This window comes from Phyllosticta capitalensis (genome assembly GCF_038381095.1).
Source record: "Phyllosticta capitalensis strain CBS 128856 chromosome Unknown BKA78scaffold_1, whole genome shotgun sequence".
Lineage (NCBI taxonomy): Eukaryota > Fungi > Ascomycota > Dothideomycetes > Botryosphaeriales > Phyllostictaceae > Phyllosticta > Phyllosticta capitalensis.
The window spans coordinates 188,702-207,210 of NW_027117439.1; the positions used below are offsets into that span (position 1 = coordinate 188,702).

At 56.0% G+C, this 18,509-nt stretch overlaps 9 protein-coding genes across 9 annotated transcripts; 6 read left to right on the forward strand and 3 right to left on the reverse strand.

Annotated features, from left to right (window-relative positions):
• Positions 1 to 2: 2 nt before the first annotated feature.
• Positions 3 to 1,484, forward strand: BKA78DRAFT_290781 (uncharacterized protein; the record flags this gene model as incomplete). Its single annotated transcript, XM_066885795.1, has 1 exon — positions 3 to 1,484. One exon carries the CDS (start codon positions 3 to 5, stop codon positions 1,482 to 1,484), a length of 1,482 nt encoding a protein of 493 aa, XP_066748698.1.
• Positions 1,485 to 3,950: 2,466 nt separating this feature from the next.
• On the forward strand, positions 3,951 to 4,704 carry BKA78DRAFT_801 (uncharacterized protein). Its single transcript, XM_066893769.1, has one exon. The coding sequence runs from the start codon at positions 4,009 to 4,011 to the stop codon at positions 4,513 to 4,515; it is 507 nt and encodes a 168-aa protein (XP_066748699.1). The 5' UTR covers positions 3,951 to 4,008; the 3' UTR covers positions 4,516 to 4,704.
• Positions 4,705 to 5,154: 450 nt separating this feature from the next.
• BKA78DRAFT_301000 (uncharacterized protein) lies at positions 5,155 to 6,303 on the forward strand. Its single transcript, XM_066887323.1, has one exon. The coding sequence runs from the start codon at positions 5,323 to 5,325 to the stop codon at positions 5,980 to 5,982; it is 660 nt and encodes a 219-aa protein (XP_066748700.1). The 5' UTR covers positions 5,155 to 5,322; the 3' UTR covers positions 5,983 to 6,303.
• A 683-nt stretch (positions 6,304 to 6,986) lies between these two features.
• On the forward strand, positions 6,987 to 8,803 carry BKA78DRAFT_260036 (pyridoxal phosphate-dependent transferase). The gene is made up of 2 exons (XM_066885412.1): positions 6,987 to 7,458; positions 7,508 to 8,803. The coding sequence occupies exons 1-2, from the start codon at positions 7,253 to 7,255 to the stop codon at positions 8,601 to 8,603; spliced, it is 1,302 nt and encodes a 433-aa protein (XP_066748701.1). The 5' UTR covers positions 6,987 to 7,252; the 3' UTR covers positions 8,604 to 8,803.
• Positions 8,804 to 9,148: 345 nt separating this feature from the next.
• On the forward strand, positions 9,149 to 10,414 carry BKA78DRAFT_348200 (uncharacterized protein; the record flags this gene model as incomplete). The annotated part of the gene is made up of 3 exons (XM_066890594.1): positions 9,149 to 9,565; positions 9,616 to 9,804; positions 9,854 to 10,414. The coding sequence occupies 3 exons, from the start codon at positions 9,149 to 9,151 to the stop codon at positions 10,412 to 10,414; spliced, it is 1,167 nt and encodes a 388-aa protein (XP_066748702.1).
• A 1,520-nt stretch (positions 10,415 to 11,934) lies between these two features.
• Positions 11,935 to 12,740, reverse strand: BKA78DRAFT_301005 (uncharacterized protein). Its single transcript, XM_066887324.1, has 2 exons — positions 12,384 to 12,740; positions 11,935 to 12,301 (listed from the first exon to the last, which is right to left on the reverse strand). Exons 1-2 carry the CDS (start codon positions 12,426 to 12,428, stop codon positions 12,002 to 12,004), a joined length of 345 nt encoding a protein of 114 aa, XP_066748703.1. The 5' UTR covers positions 12,429 to 12,740; the 3' UTR covers positions 11,935 to 12,001.
• Positions 12,741 to 13,464: 724 nt separating this feature from the next.
• On the reverse strand, positions 13,465 to 14,311 carry BKA78DRAFT_290786 (uncharacterized protein; the record flags this gene model as incomplete). The annotated part of the gene is made up of 2 exons (XM_066885796.1): positions 13,465 to 14,207; positions 14,233 to 14,311. The coding sequence occupies 2 exons, from the start codon at positions 14,309 to 14,311 to the stop codon at positions 13,465 to 13,467; spliced, it is 822 nt and encodes a 273-aa protein (XP_066748704.1).
• A 957-nt stretch (positions 14,312 to 15,268) lies between these two features.
• On the reverse strand, positions 15,269 to 16,025 carry BKA78DRAFT_829 (uncharacterized protein). The gene has a single exon (XM_066893814.1). It carries the CDS (start codon positions 15,843 to 15,845, stop codon positions 15,426 to 15,428), a length of 420 nt encoding a protein of 139 aa, XP_066748705.1. The 5' UTR covers positions 15,846 to 16,025; the 3' UTR covers positions 15,269 to 15,425.
• On the forward strand, positions 15,988 to 18,193 carry BKA78DRAFT_821 (uncharacterized protein). Its single transcript, XM_066893800.1, has 2 exons — positions 15,988 to 15,998; positions 16,055 to 18,193. The coding sequence occupies exon 2, from the start codon at positions 16,186 to 16,188 to the stop codon at positions 18,058 to 18,060; it is 1,875 nt and encodes a 624-aa protein (XP_066748706.1). The 5' UTR covers positions 15,988 to 15,998; positions 16,055 to 16,185; the 3' UTR covers positions 18,061 to 18,193.
• Positions 18,194 to 18,509: the final 316 nt, after the last annotated feature.

An 18,509-nucleotide genomic window follows, 5' to 3' on the forward strand; every position in this document is an offset into this window, starting at 1 on the left:
TTATGGAGAGCTCATCAACAGCAGCATCATGGCTCTCATATGCCGTCACAGCAGTCGGGCTGGGTTCGCTCATCTCGCAAGCAAGCGTCATCAACGACAAGATGGATCCATTCCACGAAACACGCACCGTCCAGCATCTGGGCATCTGGTTCACGCGCCAGCCGCAGTTCCCATTCTGGAAAGTTGCAAAGCCGCCGCCGACCGGACCCGAGATCAACGCAAAGCTCAGTGATGGATTCTGTGGTCTTAATAATGTATATCTATCGAGGGTGCCTGTGGCACAGCCAGCCGGCGATGCTGGATGGGCTACGTTTCTTGCTGTCATTCATCAAGAGCCATTGGGTGTCAATTCGCCTTCCAACAGTAATGCTGAGCTTGAAAAGGGTTTGCTACCAAGAGACATTGAACGCGAGTTGACGTCTCGCGGCTGGGAGTCTCTCCCGACTGCGCCGCTTGTCCGCCACAGAAAGTCGGCATGCACTACAATCAGCCGGACGACTCTCCTGACGCTCCTCTCCCTGACCAATGCTCGTCCAGTCTTTCGCCATAGCGATGCAGCAGGCCATCGCGCTGCGTATGCATCCTACACTGGACAGTGGTACATTGATTGGCCACTTGGGTCGCCGGCAACGGTCCACTTTGCTGCCCACGACTCCCATTCTGCCGCGACAGATGTCTATCCACCTTCGTTCGAACGTAGGGTGGACAAGTGCGTCCAGATGATGGCTGGAGTAATCGCGACATCCGACTTCAAAGTCGCGTTCCCGGGGCGCAAACCACCGGGTCGATACGTCCTCAAACACATCCCAAAGGGGTTCCCAGGAGCACATGGGAGCCGACACCTCTACAACATGATGGGCGGAAAAGTCTACGAGATCGACTTTCTGCTTGCGCAGAGGCTTGGAGACCACGACGCGGAGCCACTGGGAGCAATCAAGCTCAACCTTCCCAGCACCTTGGACGGAGTGGCCGTCGAAATGTTTGTCCCCGCTCATGAGAAAGCAATCTTGACCCAAGCAATGGATTGCCTGCCATGGTCACCGCTTTCCTGGAGTATTCATCGGGGCCTTCGGGACATCCTCATGGCATTTAGCAGAATTCGCATGGACGGATTGCGCCAGCAGTTGGCATCCACGCTTCGCCACGCAGTGTTGGATGACCCTTTCGCGCTTGATGCAATGGGATGGGAGCCAACGTTTGTTCGGCAACACATGGGGGAGATGGCTGCTGGAGCGGTCGTCGCAGGTAGCGGAAACTCGGGTGATCTGGTCCGGGTCGTCACTGATGTTGCTCTGTCGCTGTGTGCCAGCAGCAGTCCCAACGACTTTGACGAAACGACTTTCTGGAGGTCATCCGCCGAGGAATCCCAAGGCCTTGACCAGCAAGCCATCATTGCGCTCACCAAATGCTTCACGGTGGAGTGGAGCATTGACTTTGACTACCAGATGTACCACGACCTCCCCCTTAAACTGTACTTTGCCTAGCCATCTCAAGTTTCGGAGCAGGAGGAGGCTTTGTTCATCGCATGTTCGCTCAATGTCGATTTGGACTAGTTCGTTCAATGGTGAAAGCGACCCGTTCGCGTTTCGGAAGTCGTATTCTCGCACTCCAAGCCTAGAATGTTCTCATCAGCACAGCCGTGACGGACACCGTTTGTTTCAAAGAATCCAAGAGGGCTTCCCGTGCGAACCGCAGAGACAAGTTTGACCATCAACCGCCATCAGTGGTGCGGTTCTCTCCCGATTTACCACCCGCAATAAGCGAAACAAAACGGAACGTTTGCATTGCTTCAAAACAGCAAAATCCAGAGCGAGCGGTGCGGGTGAACGGCTGCTGAATGTGCCTTGGTACCTCGTTGCGAAACGACCAACGAAGAGCCAGTTTCTTGGGATCAGCGATTCAACTGCTCATGCGCGGCTCGCCTCGCTCGCACCCCCGGCAGGCCGACAAGCCGTTGATGGCGCGCTCTTTTCAAGAATCTCGGCATCATGGGCTAGAAAACGTCCGTAGACCCTCGCTTTCTCGCACAGGGCTTCCATGATTCCCGAGGAACTCTTCCATCGCGGGTGGGAGGGATTGCTAGGCGGAAACAGGGCGACGGCGCGTCATAGTGGCAGGGCACAGATGAGGCTATCGTGGGTGTCCAGAACATTGGAGCCTGATGACCAAGTCGACCGGTGCGATAGAGAAGTCCGCGGTTTGGTTGGCATGACGGTTCGTTGTAGCTCGCGGCTCCGAAGTTCCTTAGGTCCGTCCTGAGGGTGTGATAGAATCGAATAGAGCCGGATGAGAGAGCATGCGTCCGTACGCGGGCGAGGAGGCCTAGGAGGCGAACAGGCGGTGGTGTGGAGAGCAGACAGAATCGCAAGCTGTCATAGGCATTTCCAAAGAACGACAAACACGAGTCAGGATACAAACTGGTCGAAGCGGGCATGACTCACAGCGTCGCCCATGAACTCGACTTGACACCCCGGTTGTCGTGCCTGAACAACACACCCTCTCATCTCATCATCACGCAAATTTCTGCTCTCATGAGTCTTTGGGAGCTCCAGAGCGCCTGTAAACCGTTCAAGTGACACTTATGCGCAGTCACGGAGCTCTGGGTCACTTCAGAACCAATGATATCGCCAAAGTCGTTCGCCGCATGTTCCGCGTCGTCTGGACTAACCTCTCTCCACCCCAAATATGAGCCTGCTTGCATATCCTGAACCGACGGCAGCTCCCTAGGTGTTGCATTCAACAGCCGGCTGACAAACAAAGGGGTTTCCGTTCCGCAATGTCGAAACAGCCCGGCAGTCGCCAGCGACCAACCACCTAATCAGTCCGAAAGACTCTCGGGATCGAAAGATCGCGGAGCGGGGCGTTGTACTCCTGTACTGGCTTGACCTTACAGTTGCTGCTGACTTTGAGGCACTCTCTACTGGTCAGCATTATGCGAGCTCCGTCTCCTCCGCGGCTCTGCATGTCCACGCTCCCTCGACTTTGCGCCTGCCTTGCGAACGAAGTGCCTAGCGCTCCCGACTCCAGCTTTTGGACCCCAGATCGGACGGACTAGGATTATGGTCCATTTTCTTGTCATCCAAGGTCTGTCGAAGCGCCCAATCGGGAAACTCCTGAACCAGGGGATATCAAATCTTGCCCTACGGGGCTGAGTTAATCCTTCGAAGACCATGAGGAGCTTTGACGAGCACAATTCGTCTTTTTGGCCGTGGATAACCACAGCCAAGCAGCCTCCTCCCTGACTTGTCCAATGGGCGATGATGTCCAGAAATTTGTCGGCCGCAACCTGGCAAGGCATTCAGTCGAATTGCAACATGAAATTCGGCAAATCAGCAAGTCGACGCATCAACTCGAAGCAAGAACTTCAAGAAAAGAAGAAACCGTCTCTGCTCAAACACCTGTCACAATGGCTCAGAAGCGAGATGAAGTTGACACCGGCGAGAAAAAGAATGCATATGCAAAGATCAAAATCCATGTGAAGGCACTTGAGATGCATCAGGTAGGAAGACACGACGTCTTTCCATTGGTCCAAGTTTTCCAGGAATTGTTCTGCAATGTTTATGCACCCGCTGCTCTGTCATGGCATTGTGTGTGGCTTTGGGGAGAATGAGGCGCTATCTGGTTTCGAAAAGAGAAAGGTCATGGCACGTGCCAAATCCGATGTGTACGCCTAGCGTATTCCAAATGCGCACAAGACTTACACGCGCGTACGAGTTCCTTGGCTCATGCGAGAGCCTCAGCAGCACTGGCGATTTGTCATATGGTGTGCTCGGCAAACGGAGTGGAAGATTGGGAGACGAGAGAAGTCTTTCAGTATGAACAGCAACATCGTGAGCTTTGAATGAGCTTCACCAGTCAATGGAAAACAGTAACGGCAAGCCGAACATTTCACTTACCGCTAAGGCATAAGTGGCAAAGTTGATTTGTCAATTCAGACATTACAGGTGACGGAGCCCTTTCTTTATGCGTTGGGGCGTTATTGGTTTCACCTTTGAGAATTTACGCTAGATGTCCATCTCCCGCCCTTTCACTGCACCCGTCCAGGAAATCCAGGAAAACGACTGCTCCATTTGGCCCTGGAAATTCGTCCGAATGAGTCGGCGGTCTCGAGGCCCCTCGTTGACTTTGAACATTGAAGACTTCGAAGGAACAGCTTCTTGTCGGCGAGTCTTTCCAGCATCGCCTGATGAAACCCCAGTCATGATGGCCGCAACTGACCGACCTTTCCAAGCAAAGTTGGCTCCATGTTTACTTTGTCTGGCAGTTCACGCCGACCATCCGGTCAAGCCGGGAATGCAAATGTTCCTTGGAATTTTCCATGGCCAACTTCATGAGACACTAGCCGCCCTGCACGCCCGGGGGTTTCAATGTCAGTTGTCACAGGATTTACAGCCGGACCGTCAGTTCTCCGCCCGCCTCGATCACGGCTGCATAGTGCAATACCCCCTGTGGAGCTCAGAATTATGGAATCTGGAAGCAAAAGAGAAATCCGCATGGGGAGCCTGGTCCCTCTAGACCGGCAAGTGGCCTCGCTGCCTAGGTGCAGCCCTTTTACAAAGTAAGGCGATGCCCACCGTCCGGTCGAGGTTCTCTTGCTTTCCGAAGGATCCAAGATCACCGCTGCCTGCCGAATTTTACCGCGGCATCCAAGCCAGCCGTTTGTTTGGCTGTTTTCCCGGAGCCTAGCCCCCCTTTCTGGATGACGTCAAGGGGATCAATTGTTTGGATTCTCCGCTCTCGTCCGCAAGTGATCCGCCGGCATGTCGGCCTCGAAAAGATGGGGAGGCGGTCCTATAAGTATGGCTTCAATTCGCCGTTGAAAGTTTCGTTTCTCATCAGCTCCACAGGCAAACTCAAGTCCGCACATCCTCTGCACCTTTCAGATCGAAGGCCTCCAGAACCTGATCCCCCTCCACCCTCTCCCCGCGTTCAACGGCTCCACTTGCAAACTCTCCACCTCGAACAATTACGCCTGGAACGGCAGCTCCTCCAAGAACTTTTTCTCCGCGAACTCTACCTCCAGCAGCTGTATCTGCAGCAGCTCTACCTTCGGCAGCAGCTCCAGCTCCAACAAGAGCTGTGCCGCGAACACATCTACCTCAAGCAAGGAAAATCGGCCTCGTCACCGGATCCAATCAAACTTGCGCGGCTCCTCAACAACCATGGGTCGAGTGTTTCGAATCTTGACCATCTCGGCGGCTCTGGCTGCGGCCAGCCCCTTGCCGGCCTTGCCAGGAAGTCCCTCCTCCCCGCAGGCCAAGGGCGAGGCAAGCCCTCCCTCCGTTGTTGACAAGGCCAAGGGCTTCATGGACGACTTGATGGATGGCATCAAGGTCAGCCATGGCAAGGGCGTCGCTGTCGCTGACGGCGAAAACCCGATTGCGGTTGATGTTCCAAAGGGCGTTCCCGTTGGCGTGGATGTCGGCAAGGGAGTTGGTGTTTCTGTCGGTGGCGTTGGGGTTGATGTCTCCAAGGGTGGAGTGGATGTGGACGTCCCCGGCAAAAAGGGCCACGGAGTTGGCGTTGATGTTGGCAAGGGCGGTGTGGGAGTCGACGTGGGCAACAAGAAAGTCGTCCAGGAAGATCAACCTTCAAACACGAACCGAATCCAGGCCAGAGACGACGACCATCACGACGATGACTGGCGGGGCGGCCGTGGCTGGCGGGGAAATCGCAACGGCGGATTCCGCGCTGACCGTGCCCGAGGTGGTCGAGGCTGGGGAGACCGAGGCGGATGGGGAAACCGTGGTGGCCGCTGGGGCGATGATGGATTCCGCCGCAACCGTGGCGGACGAGGACGCGGCTGGAACCGAATTGCTTCTGTCGACGAAGCCGACTTTACTTCTCCTCTCAACTCGACTGGAAACTCGCTCAACCAACCTTCTACGAGCAGGGGCTCCTCTGGCTTTACTGGCAACCGCAACCCATCGCTCCCGTCGAGCTCATTTGGTCCCGTGGGCGAGTCTGAGGACTCGAACTTGAACCATTCCGACTCGAACAATGCCAGCCCAATCACTTTTGCTCCGGACACGAACAACACGCCCAACCCAACCGGCGAGTCCACCACTCCAGTCATTGCTCCCACGCCTTTCAACCAGTCCAGCTCCAGCGACCAGTCAGGCTCAAACGACCAGCCCGCCTCAAACGATCAGCCCAGCTCCAATGACCAGTCCAACGAATCAAACGGCAGCCTGATCATCGACAATGGCGAAGACAGCGACCACCAGGACTCCAACACCAACGACAACGACAACAAAGTCAAGCGCGACGTGATCCGCTGCAACGGCGACGACGACGACAACCGCCTGTCATGCTTCTGCGACGACAACGGCAGCAGCAACCGCCGCTGGCGCACCAGCCGCAACGGCAACCGCGTCATCCTGGACCGCAACGACCTGAACCGCCGCGATGTGGAGAGCTCCGAGGCCAAGAGCACCGAAGAAGTGAACGCGCTGAGCCGCCGCCACTGGGGCCACCACGGCGGCGACAACTGGGGCATTGCCAACGTGGGTGTAGACGTCGACATTGACCACGACGACTGGGACGACGACTGGAGGCCACGCAGGCGCGGCGGCAATGGCGGCGTCGGCGTCGGTGTGAGCCCCGGCGGTGGTGTTGCGGTTGGTGTCGGAGGTGGCGATGACTGGTGAGCAAGAAGTCGATGCATCCACACTTGATTCCGCACATCTTGGTTCCCCTTTCCTTCTAATGTCCTCTTCTTCTCTCTTCGGTCTCATCTGCGTGTTCGAGGACGGCTAAATCTGGTTCCATTCTCTGAGCATATATTCTTTTGCCCATACTAATACTTGAGAGTCGTTTTGGTTGTTGCGCACTTTTGGATACCGCTCTTAGCATTGTTTGGTTTTCAGCTTGATTGACAGTCTTGGTTCTTGGATTTGCTCTCACAGGCTTGTATCATCCTTCTTGTAACATAAGACATACCGACACCGAGACTGAATATAATAACAGAAGCTTTCAAATGATTTGTTCGTCATGGTGATTGTGAACATGCAAAGGAGCTCGACTACATCTGTATTGGGAAAGGTCATGGAAAGGAATATCAAACCTACTCGAGAAAGTTGCTTGGATTCGGAACTGATGGACAGCATGCCGCTTGATCATCGGGAACATCGACATTTACCGAATAAGTCGACAGACAGCTGCGGTGACACTACTTACCTCATGCTCTGTCCATACAATTCATCGAATCCCAAGACAACACCTTAATATCTCCAACTTTACTTCTCAAACGATGGATTCTAAATCCCAAGCCGCAGCAGCGCTGGAAGCGGCGCAAGCTCGCTTCATGGCGCGCAACCCCAACTCGAAGCGAATCCACGACGATGCAGTACAAAGCCTCCCCGGCGGCAACACGCGCTCGGTACTGCATACGGCGCCTTTCCCGGTCGTCATGAAGAGTGGAAAAGGATGTCACGTGGTGGATGAGGACGGTCACGAGTAAGCGCACTTCCCCTCCATTCAACACCAACTCACGTCCTTGAGTTAGATATGTCGACCTGGTGGGCGAGTTCACAGCCGGTCTATACGGGCACTCGCAGCCCGTCATCACCTCGACGCTTCAAAAGACGATTGCGGACGTCGGGCTCAGCCTGGGCGCGTGCACAAAGCAGGAGGTCGAGTACGCGAAGCTGCTGTGTCAGCGCTTCGGCCTCCAGCGCGTGCGATTCTGCAATTCGGGGACCGAGGCGAATCTGCATGCGCTGGCGGCGGCGCGCGCCTTCACGGGCAGGCGCAAGGTGGTGGTTTTTGAGGGCGGCTATCATGGAGCTGTGCTATCCTTTGGCCACGGTGTTGCGGCCAACAATGTGGACAAGGCCGATTGGGTCGTTGCGCGATACAACGACATCGAGTCGGCGCGGAAAGCTGTTGAGGAGACGCCCGACGTCGCGGCCGTGCTGCTCGAGGGCATGCAAGGAGCTGGGGGGTGCATTCCGGCGAGCCGCGACTTTCTGCTGGCTGTTCAAAGAGCGGCGGCCAAAGTTGGAGCGCTCTTCATCATTGACGAGGTCATGACGTCGCGTCTTTCGCCTGGTGGGCTGCAGAGCATGATGGGTCTATCTCCAGATCTGACGACGCTGGGCAAGTACCTGGGGGGATGTCTGGCTTTTGGCGCGTTTGGCGGCAGACAGGATGTCATGAGCGTCTACGATCCGCGAGAAGCTGGCGCGTTGGCGCATTCGGGGACGTTTAATAACAACACGTTGGCCATGCATGCTGGGTTTGCGGGGCTCTCGCGCGTTTATACGCCCGAGGCGAGCACGGCGTTGACACAAATTGGTGTCGAATTGCTCGCGCGACTGCGCTCTGTGACGCAGGGCACCAAGGCGACGTTTACGGGGGTGGGCTCGGTCATGTCGCTACATGTCACTGATTCTGGCATCCGCGACTTGACCCGCGCCGATGTGGAGGAACGAGAGGACATCAAAGATTTGTTCTGGTTTGAGATGCTAGAAAGCGGTTTCTGGATTACCCGGAGAGGCATGCTGGCCTTGATACTGGACACGCCGCAGGAAGAGCTGGATAGATTTGTTGACACGGTCTCGGCGTTTGTGGAGCGGTATCGCGAGCTGCTGACAGTGTGATAAAGTGTCGAGGAAAGGGAGCCCCTTGGATCCGGTGTTTGGCAGCGGAATGGAGGATGGATGACGGACGGCTCGTGTGGTGGCGCAATTTCGTGAAACATAAACAAACAGATTACCGGATATGGAAGTTGACGTGCGGAGAGCAGAGGAGATGTCGAAGATTCTGGAGAATCGTGGGATGGCAGAGATCAAGAAGACTGTCGAGTGTTTTGTTGTCGCGACAGATTGAGCGCGACAGTGGGTCTTGCACGTTCTCCGTCGCGTACATGGGTAGCGCGACCTTGTGCTTCGCTCGTGCCGGCAGCGTGGCGCCCGGGCCAAGCTACATGTAGGAGCTGGACCGCAACCTCCACTCGCGACTCCACGCCGCAACAATATCAACATCGCGTCGACGCCCTCTGCCCGCCGACCTCTTTATTTTTGCATATTCCTCATCGCCAGCCACTGTCGGCATCCGATCTCCTCCACTAGCATTCTACCAACCGTCCGGTCAGCCAATTGGTCTGCATCTCGTCGCCCACTTCGCCCAAACGCGTCCCTGCATCATGTCGACTCCCACCACAAATAGAAGGGTCCTATTAGACTCCGGCAAGCCTGAAAGGCACGCCACCACGCCCTCTAAGACGCCCGGCCGCCGCGTGCTCGGGGAGCTTGCTACCAACGCGAAAGTCTCGCCCCAGAAACCCGCCATCACGTCCATCAAGCCCCAGGCGCCGCCTAGCCCCAGTCCGCGAAAGCAGAGCCGCGCCCTTCCCTTACCCAAGAATGAAAACGCGTCCAGCGAAGCTTTGCGTCAGGAGCGCATGACGGCGAGAAAGAGGTCCATCCACGAGGTCGAAGACGCTGTTGTGCGCGAAGACGCGCCTGGGTTCCCCGCGAAGCGTGTCGCAGGACGCGCCGACTTGTCCAAGTCGTCGAGACCTCCGATACATGTGCGACCTGACACTACTGCTACCGCTCCCGTATGCGCCGCTTTCTACTTGGTATGGCGTTATGCTAACGGCGTTTGCAGACAATGCCCACCATCAACCTCCACCGCGCATCTTCAGTGGAGGGGTCGCCCGAGCCCGCACCTCAAAACACCCAAGAGACCACGGGCACCATTGCATCTTTTTCGTCATTGATTGACTATACCGCTGCTGCTTCTCCCAAATTCCACACATCGTCGCCACCAGAACCCGCAGGGACGCGGGTCAAAACAGTACGCGCCTCCACACCACGATGCGATTCAACATGCTAATATCCAACAGCAAGCCGAGACGCTTCGCCTTCGGTTACAAGCCGCGCTCTACAAGGTCAAGACGGACCAAATCTTCATTCCCCTCGACGACCTCGACATCCCTCCAAAATACCAGCGCAAACCTGCAGAGACAAACGCCGTCGCGTCGCCATCAGGCCAGCAAACCCCGCCGCACTCGCAAGCCGAGTACACCACCGCAACAACAACAACAACAGAGAACCTCGACGCCAGCTCTGCCGCTCTCAAACTCCTCCCCGCCCCGCTGCTCCGCCCTACAGCCTACTCTACCCGCTTCATCGAGTCGCCCACACTCCCCTCTTCTCCTCCCGCCACCGGCCCCAACCATGATGACACAACGCCTCGCGCCCTGTCGGCGCAGCGCGACACAGATCCCACCACGCCGACCGCAGCGCGCCGTGCTTCTGTGCCGGCGCAGTTGAGCAGTCCGCCCGGAAGCGGCAGCACAGATGGTGACGAGGTGAGACGGGCGGCGACTGAGGGCGAGCTGACGAGCAGCGTGCGCAAGGGGCGCGCGGCGAGCGGCTTGCTCGAGTTGATGCGTTCGGCGTGAGCCAACCAACTACTCTGCCTTGATCAGAGCTTTCAGTGTCGGAAGGCGTTTTTGGCGCGTCGTGTTCATGACGGACGGTTTGCGGATTGATGTGTTGGGGGGTTTCGGTCGAGCATTCATCGGACGGACGGACGGACGGACGGGATACAAAAAGAGCGGCGTTAGGTGGGTGCACGGGGTGGAGGCATGGTTATTGGTCTCATGTCTTGTGCATGTGTTTGGCAATCTTTCATCTTCGGTATCTCCATTTCCTTTATTTACATCTCGCCGTCTTTCTCTTCTTGTGGGTTGATTCACATGTGCTGTCAGTTGGTGGGAGGTCGAGATTGATGGATCGTGCAACTCCTCACCATCTTCTCGTACCAGCTTTGCTTCGCTCACTTTACACATGGCCGCAATCTGAGCCTCGTCCTTCGCAAAGCGTGCGTGGACTTGATTATCTAGAAAAAGCTGAGGAGTCGCGCGGCCTGCCACTTTGACCTCCCAACTGCTTCGACTTAAAGGTAGGCAGGCGCTCAAGTCTCACAGTGTCCATCTTCTGATTGTCGGCATCTCCATCTCCATCTGTCACTTCATCTCGTCTTCTGTCCCCTGCGTTGTGTGGTTCGATACACTTTGCAATTGGAGTTGGTGCAGGTCAGTTGTGACTCCTTTCCACCTTGTAGTGTCTTGCAAGACATCTACGCGTTTGAATTCGCGCTTCTCGATCGAAGCGTTGGTGCAGACTACTATGGGTGGTAAGGAGTGCATGATGGGGTTGCCCTCCAATCAATTCATCCTTCGAAAGTACAAAATGCCCAAGTCTTGCAGTTGAATGGGCAAGATGGTTGGACACCTATGGGCATACCTGTTCAACAGCATTCTCAAATGGAAATAATCTCATCTCCTGTATCTTCTCTCTTCCCGCAGAACATGACTGCCATAATCTCACGCCTTTCCTCTTCTTTCTCCATACACGCACGTATCGCCCTGCTATACGCCTCGCCACTTATCCCTTCTTCTCTCAACCCAGCCTGCCAGCCAGCCAATGCTGAATCACACTCCCTACAGTACCCATCTGCCATCAATCATCTGACCTGCCCACTTAACCCCCCCTCCACCACTGCCGGCAAACACAGCCTCCTCCTCCTCCCCTCGTCGGCACGTGGCAAGTGAGTACCTGGCGAGTGGCGACGAACAAGTGCCTAGGCACTCGAGTGGCGACCACGCGGTACATGCTGAAGAGCTACCTACTGTACTGTACCAGGGCAACACCCGTCATCTGATGTTGAGCATGTCGAGCCGACATCGGTTTAGTTCATCTCGTTAGGAGGGAGCTAGGGCAAGCCTGCGCCTCCACATGTCTCTCCCTCTTCAAACGTTCGCCATTCTTCGTTTTGCCGAGTCACTATTCAAAGAGAAGGGAAGGGAAGGAACATTTCAGGACCTCGACGCGCGTTCCGTTCGGTCGTCGGCTGCCCGTGTCGCATCCATCCACCTGCAACTACCCTACGCGAGCGGCGAGAGACGGGACGCTGTCCACTGTCGTCGGCTCAAGTGAATTCCATTGCGAGAACGGACACGAGCGTCATGTCAGTGTCGTGTCATTCATGGCCTGCAGGGTCTGGGAGAGGTGAAACGAAACAAGGAAGAGATATTGTTGGAAGGCGCGTAGGCAGGCGGCACGGGACGACGGACGGGGGGACGGGTGGATTCGTGTTTGCGGAGATGGAGGGTAATAAGTACTGTAGAGTAGGGGGTTTCGTGCTGGCTGGCTGGCTGACTGGCTGCACTGCCTTCTTGCGGTGGACCTTGCGGCGGACCTACGCTTCTTCCAGCCATCTCATATTCAGACTTCCCTTCAGTGCGGAACGTTTGAGCAGGGTAGGGTGGGCTGAGTAAGTTGGTGTACGTATCAATCACCACCTGCGCAAAAGGAGGAATTCTACACTTGAAAGAAAGCAAGCAACTGACTGCATCCACCACAAAGAGAACAGTCGAGTCGCGACAGCAGGGAAGATTCGAAGTAGGTCATGCGCAACGCTGCCGTACTCGTACGTGTCTACACCGCGGACGCTAGCATCGTACCTGCATTTCGCATCCAAACCCCTGTCAGCCAGCACCGACGGAGAGGTCGCGGCGCCCACGTGCACCAGCTGACCACGAGCGGGCGGTGATGATGGGGCGGGACGGAGAGCCCCGTGACAAGCTTGACCAAGGTACGACAAGGGGAGGAGAGCCAAGGTTGTTGCGCTTCTCCCTTGCCGTGCGCAAAGGGTTGGGGAGGCTGGATGTGAGACGAGGTACTTAGGTAGACGAGATGAAACGAAACACAACAGTGTTGGACAGTGCTGCGTGAGGCGTGAGGCAGAGGAGAGCGGAGGTGGAAAGATAGTTGGGCGGGGCGGTATCGGAGAATGGGCATTTGGCGGGAAGAATGGAAGAATGGTGGCGATAGACAGGGAGGAAGAGAGGACGGATGTGATTGGTTGAGTAGTAGGAAGAGGATGGTCAGGTACAAAAGGGTAGGTGACAAGGATGTAGAGTCAAGAGATGGGACGGTAACTCCAGTCGCCTGTTCTGGTGGAATGTTGCAAGGTTTGAAGATGCCGTGATGCCTGGGAAGTTTTCGAAGTGAGAAGTGATGGACGGCGTTTTGGAACCAGACTGCCAGAGACTGGTGGTTCTCTCATCCTACATTGAAAGCAGTCATAAAGCAGTCAGCGGCCTCTCTCACCTATGTAGAAACCACCGCCTCACTTCCCTGCTGTTCCCTTACACGAGGATGAAATCCCTAGCTGAAGACTCCAATGTGAGGAGCATGACAGCTGCCTTTAGCCCCGTTGCAAAGTCATACCCTTTTATTCACTCAAGGTGATCCACCAGATGGGGCTATTGCGGCTGTTTTCCAGAACGAAGTCAAGTATTAAGACGCAGAGTTTGAAAGAATGATTCGCAGTCCTGGTCCTACCTTTTAGGGCTGTCGACCAACCACGGTAAGCAGATGACAATGCAAATTCATCTGCAGTGACAAACCGCCGCGACGAAGATCGCACTGGACGAGGCACCCGCTAACCTTCGGGCGTATCGCCTTGCCCAGACTCACCCTCCAGCCTTCCAGAGGTTCGAGAAAGCGAGAAGCGCACACAACTTACGCGGGACGGGCGGGTGTTCCTAGATGCCAAGAGCAGTCGAGCAGGGTAAGTCGACCAGCAGTTGACCGGGATCCAGGACGGCGGGAGGTCGTCGGCGGACGGGACAGGCGCGTGCTCAATTTGCGGCGGCTTCCATACTCTCGAGTAACCAGTCGCTGGTCTTCCAGGCTGCCGGGGCCGTCTGGGATTGGACAGCGATGTGAAAGTGCAGACTGGGACAGCGGGAGTGGGAAGATTGCCGTGAGGATGGATTGAGGTCGAGGATGAGGAAGGTCGTGTGGTTGGTTGATGCGCATGAGCTTGTGGTTTGGTTGGCGAGCTTGTGGACGCGAGGATGCCTATTCTAGCGCAGATGGGGTTGTGGAATCCCAGTGCTGGGTGTAGGGGAAGAGAGATGGTTTTTCTCTTTTCCTCGCGTCGAGTAGATCGCGTCGAGGCAAACTGATTGTTTAGTTTGTCGTTGTCATGTTGAGTTCGCTTGCTCGCAGGAGTTGACGCCGACTGTCTTTCTGCGAACCTTCGATGCCGCTTCTGCGTGAGTCGAGCAGAGAATCCTGACTTGCCGGCAGAGTTCTGCACCGTCGAACTGGAAGATTGCGATGTTTCGTCGTGGGCGGAAGGTTGAGAATTTACTGGCTGAAGATGGACGGCAGAGAGGACTGAGGTCGTCGTGCATGTGAGCACCTTGATGGAGGCGGGCGGGCAGGCAGACGAGCAACAGCAGCTCGCAGCCTCCCGCTGTCGTCTTCGCGTCGTGAATCATCGTCATCATCTCTTTTCCCCGTTCCCCGTTTTCCTCGACTCCAAATCTCCCAAGCTCATCCTTGTCCCCCACACTCGCTCGCCGTCTCCCCGCCCTGTCACAGTCGTCCGCCCCCGCCCGCTGTTCGGTCCGCCCGCCCAGGTTATTCCCACGCGTGCCACTCCACTCGCTGTTTGCCCACAGACCCCGCGTTTTCATAGCCCAGTTTGATCCGTAAGCCGGGGCGTTGTCGCCGTTGTCTCTCCGCGAGTTCCGAGAGATCCCCAGGGAGTGAAGTGGGCAGTGGGGAGTTCGCTGGCCTCGTTGGCCAAGACGCACACCACCAACCCTTGACCCGACGCGCCGGCGCCCGTGACTAAAACCTTCACCTCATCTTGCCGCCGCGCGAAGTGCTGGGCGCGTGCACACCTCTGCGCTTACATAAATGACGGTCGTCAGGGATGGAGGGTTTTGGATCGAGAAAAAATGCGGCTGGCTGGCTGGCTGGCTGGCGGTTGTGCTACTATTTCGAGCGCAACGGCAGGACAGACAGCAGGGCACGCGAGATGGAGGGGACACAAGATTTGCAGCGTCTGGGCGGGCGCAACTTCAAACGTCTACGCCCGCGCCTATGTGGTAACTTTTACGTGATGGGCGACGGCGGTTGTGGCTGCAGCGCACGACTTGTTGTCCGCCGTCGGCCAGCTGTGCAAGTGTTGCTCCGGAGATGGAAATTCATATCCAACTCACCTCTCACCAAAGCACAGTGGCAAAGGGAAACAGTCAAAACAGAAAAATGGTGCAGGGATACGACGAGGTGAGGGTTTTGGGTTTGCAAGTCACCAGGTTTGGGAATGGCGAGGCCGCCAGCCAAGAGGACGTGTACCTGTCGACGCGAGGTGGTGAAGAGACAGTGGTTGGTCAGGTGCGTCGCCTTTGTTGATGTCGTCGTCGTGGTCGCGACCGTCCTTGGGGTTTCATCTTGACGACAGGGTCGCCGTTTGGTCGAGACAGACGAATGCTCTTCTCTGGTGCCTGACTGCATATGGGAGGCTTGCGTTGAGCAACAACCGACTTGACTCGAAAAGGCTGCGGTTTCAGGAGTACGCGAGAGAAGATGATTTATCGGACCACATCATCTCTGGGGCTTTGCTTTTGCGCATTGCTTTTGGGTGTGGTCGGCAGTTGTGGTGCTGATTGTGTGGTGGAGATACCCCGTGCGGAGCGGGCCGTGAGGTGTGGAGAGGATGTGAGGAGGTGGTATTGGTGCTAGCCAAGTTCCCCCACGCGTGCCCAACGATCCAGGAACCGTCGCCACGTCTGGCAGTTTGCAGGGGATCCGCGGCAGCACAAGATGAGCGAACCGCGCAGCCGTGGGGGATGCTGCTCCATGACGATAAGCAGCCGAATCAAGTGGCCCTCGGGCACCACATGGACACAGGCAATCCCACGCCTGATATCCCCGACCCACGTCCTTATCTTCACAAACACCTGTCCCTGCAACACTCTCTCCCAATACCCTGTCTAAGACTTTGTTTGTGTCCCTCCCTTCCATTTCCCATATTTTCTCGCCTCTGCCGCCACCAACCCGCCCGGGATATTCATCCAAGCAACGACATTCTTTTACGCCGCAGTGTTGGGCTTTTGTGAGTCGCGTGTGAATTCTCGTGTACAACAGATATCTGCCATCTTATCTAGCTTTCACTAGGTATGTACATGATACCACGCTTACGGAAGTCGATTTGGCTAACTTGAATGGCCCAGAAAACTTTCCACAATTACACGCACTCCATGAGCAGCGTCAACACTTCTCGTTCTGCTCGATAGCAACTCTCAAATGTCCTTGATTCCTTCCGAGGAACACTCCGAAAGGATCCGCATCGACCGTTTCGCCCATGTTCCCTAACAACCTCACTCAACGGTTGGTTCACCTCCAGTGCAACCCTCCGCACAAGCCCGAAGCAGAGTTGCCTCGAGGCGAATGCCGTCATGTCGAGCGGAGCGGCGGCTACGACACTGCATGGAGCCGCGGCCAGCGCTGCATCTGCCAGGGCTTCTCGCTGGACAAGCAACAAGTCGTGGGGACTAGCTGCGAGTGCGGGCACCCGGCATGGACCCACGTTCAGCAGCCCATGGGTGTTGTGACGTACGAAGAACACGAGGCCCTGGCCGACGAGGTGCGCCGGTTCAAGGATGATTTCTACAACAATTATCAGAATCTGCAAAATGAACTGGCGCGAACTCAGCAGGAACTGGTGGAACAGCGAGCAGTCAACAACGACCGAGAGCGGGTGTTCAAGTTGCTAGAAGCACGGATGTACCAAAACATGAAAGACTTGAAGATTATTCTGGACGACAAGATGGACGGCATAATAGATCAACAGCATGCCTTTCAGCGGAAACTGATTGACGTCGAGGATGCCACCATGGAGCACGACGTCAGGCTGGAAAAGTTGTTCCGCACAGTAGATCGTACCTCGCGAGAGATCACTCCCACTGCGGCGAATGGATCAGACGACCAACCCATGGACACTGTGGACGAGTACCCGGAGAAGCCTGACCATTCATGGTCCATCAAGGTGATCATGGTGCCACGCAAGAGTCAGTTGTACGCCTACGATGTCGACAGCACGGCGTACAAGAGATTACAGTCTCGAAATCTTGTCAAGGAGTTGACCTTTACTGGACGCGACAGCATATCTTTCCACACCGTCATTGAGAAGCACTTTGGCGAAGTTCTCCGCCGGCGGCCTTGGGTGCCGCTGATAGGATACCGCATGCCACACGATCTTTTTGGACGCATTGCCCTCAAGCAACTCCCGCTTGACCACACCTACGGACAGCTCTGGGACTACTTTTTCCTGGACCATCACTGCATTGTGCACGACAAGATGCAAGGCGACATTCTGCACATTGCTCTCCGCGATACCGAGCTCAGCTGGTCCGAGATCAAGTCCCTCCCCTGCGTCTATGGCTTCCATGAGTCGTCATGGGCCTACGACACGGAGCTCGACGGGCCCCTCAAATTCCTTCAACCGCCAACTCCCGTGCGCGCTCCGTCATCTGCAAGCGCCAAATCCGAAGTCAGCGACTTTGTGTACGACTACTCTCCCAGCCCTCCGCCCTACACCTCTCAACGCAACACCATGGATCCGGACGCCATCACACCGGTGCCACTCGAAAATGGATTCCAAAGTCCCCTTGACGTTCTGGCCCAAGCATCGGCGTCGCTCTCGCCATCAACAACGGGGTCAGGGACGGGATCCTTTCCGCTCTCGCTCGGCCTAACCAAGCAACAGTCGCACACGCAGTCGCTGCGCAGCCTGGCGGCCTCCTCTGACTCGACCGACGACGTCGACAGTGAGCACTCGCACCGCAACAAGATCCGCAAGCTGCGGCCCAAGCTGTCGGAGCCGTTCATGAGCAGCCACCACCACGCCTCAGACGTGCAGGACGGCGGTGCCCAGAATCACTCGCACCCCAATCTTCACATGGGCAACGGTCATGCTCAAGGGCAAATGCAGAGTCATCACAGCAAGGGTCGCTCCAATGGCACACACAGCAGTAGCAGCAGTGGCAGCGCCAGCGCCAGCAGCAGTTCGGCGAATAGCAACGGGTCGAGCTCGACAGCGCCGCCACAGGCCCCGACGCAGGTCTACTACTCCGGCCGCAGCAAGCGCAAGATGCCGGTGCGCGAGAAGCAGAAGGAGCCGCTGCAGTTCAAGCTGCCGAGCTTGCTGCATCATCGGAATAGGGAAGAGACGGCATGATGGGCGATCAGATGAAAAGAAGACTTTTGGTGTTGAGGAGACAGTGGTGTTGCAGGCTTGGCCATCGCTTTCTTGGTGTTTTTGTCCCGGTGTCTTTTGCGTATTCTCTCCACTTTCCATTCCATTTCCACATTTCTCAAACCTCATATCAGTGTGTTGTGTTGCTTGCGTGCGGTGCATAGGCGTCATTGCGTTGGTCCTTTCCTCCCTCCTACCTTTCGGCGCCTCCAAATGTCTAGTCCTGTTCTATATCCAAATAGCTTAGTTTAGCCATTCCCCATCGCACTCCATTCCCCCATGTCGTATTCCACAGAGATCTTTGAAAGTTTACGGTTCCGGTTGAATGTCTGCTTGTGTCCCATCCCATTCCACATCGTTGGTCGACAGTATTGCCGTACGTAGATAGATTGGTGTCTACTGGACGTAGTGTCTAAGAATCTCGCAAGACT

Coding starts and splice junctions, on each gene's coding strand:
- BKA78DRAFT_801 (XM_066893769.1), top strand. CDS start 4,009: ATGTCCATCTCCCGCCCTTTCACTGCACCCGTCCAGGAAATCCAGGAA.
- BKA78DRAFT_301005 (XM_066887324.1), bottom strand. CDS start 12,428: ATGACCTACTTCGAATCTTCCCTGCTGTCGCGACTCGACTGTTCT. Junction 12,302..12,383: donor TGTCGCGACTCGACTGTTCT/CTTTGTGGTGGA, acceptor ATTGATACGTAC/ACCAACTTACTCAGCCCACC.
- BKA78DRAFT_260036 (XM_066885412.1), top strand. CDS start 7,253: ATGGATTCTAAATCCCAAGCCGCAGCAGCGCTGGAAGCGGCGCAAGCT. Junction 7,459..7,507: donor GTGGATGAGGACGGTCACGA/GTAAGCGCACTT, acceptor TCCTTGAGTTAG/ATATGTCGACCTGGTGGGCG.
- BKA78DRAFT_301000 (XM_066887323.1), top strand. CDS start 5,323: ATGGCATCAAGGTCAGCCATGGCAAGGGCGTCGCTGTCGCTGACGGCG.
- BKA78DRAFT_829 (XM_066893814.1), bottom strand. CDS start 15,845: ATGGAAGGGAGGGACACAAACAAAGTCTTAGACAGGGTATTGGGAGAG.
- BKA78DRAFT_821 (XM_066893800.1), top strand. CDS start 16,186: ATGTTCCCTAACAACCTCACTCAACGGTTGGTTCACCTCCAGTGCAAC.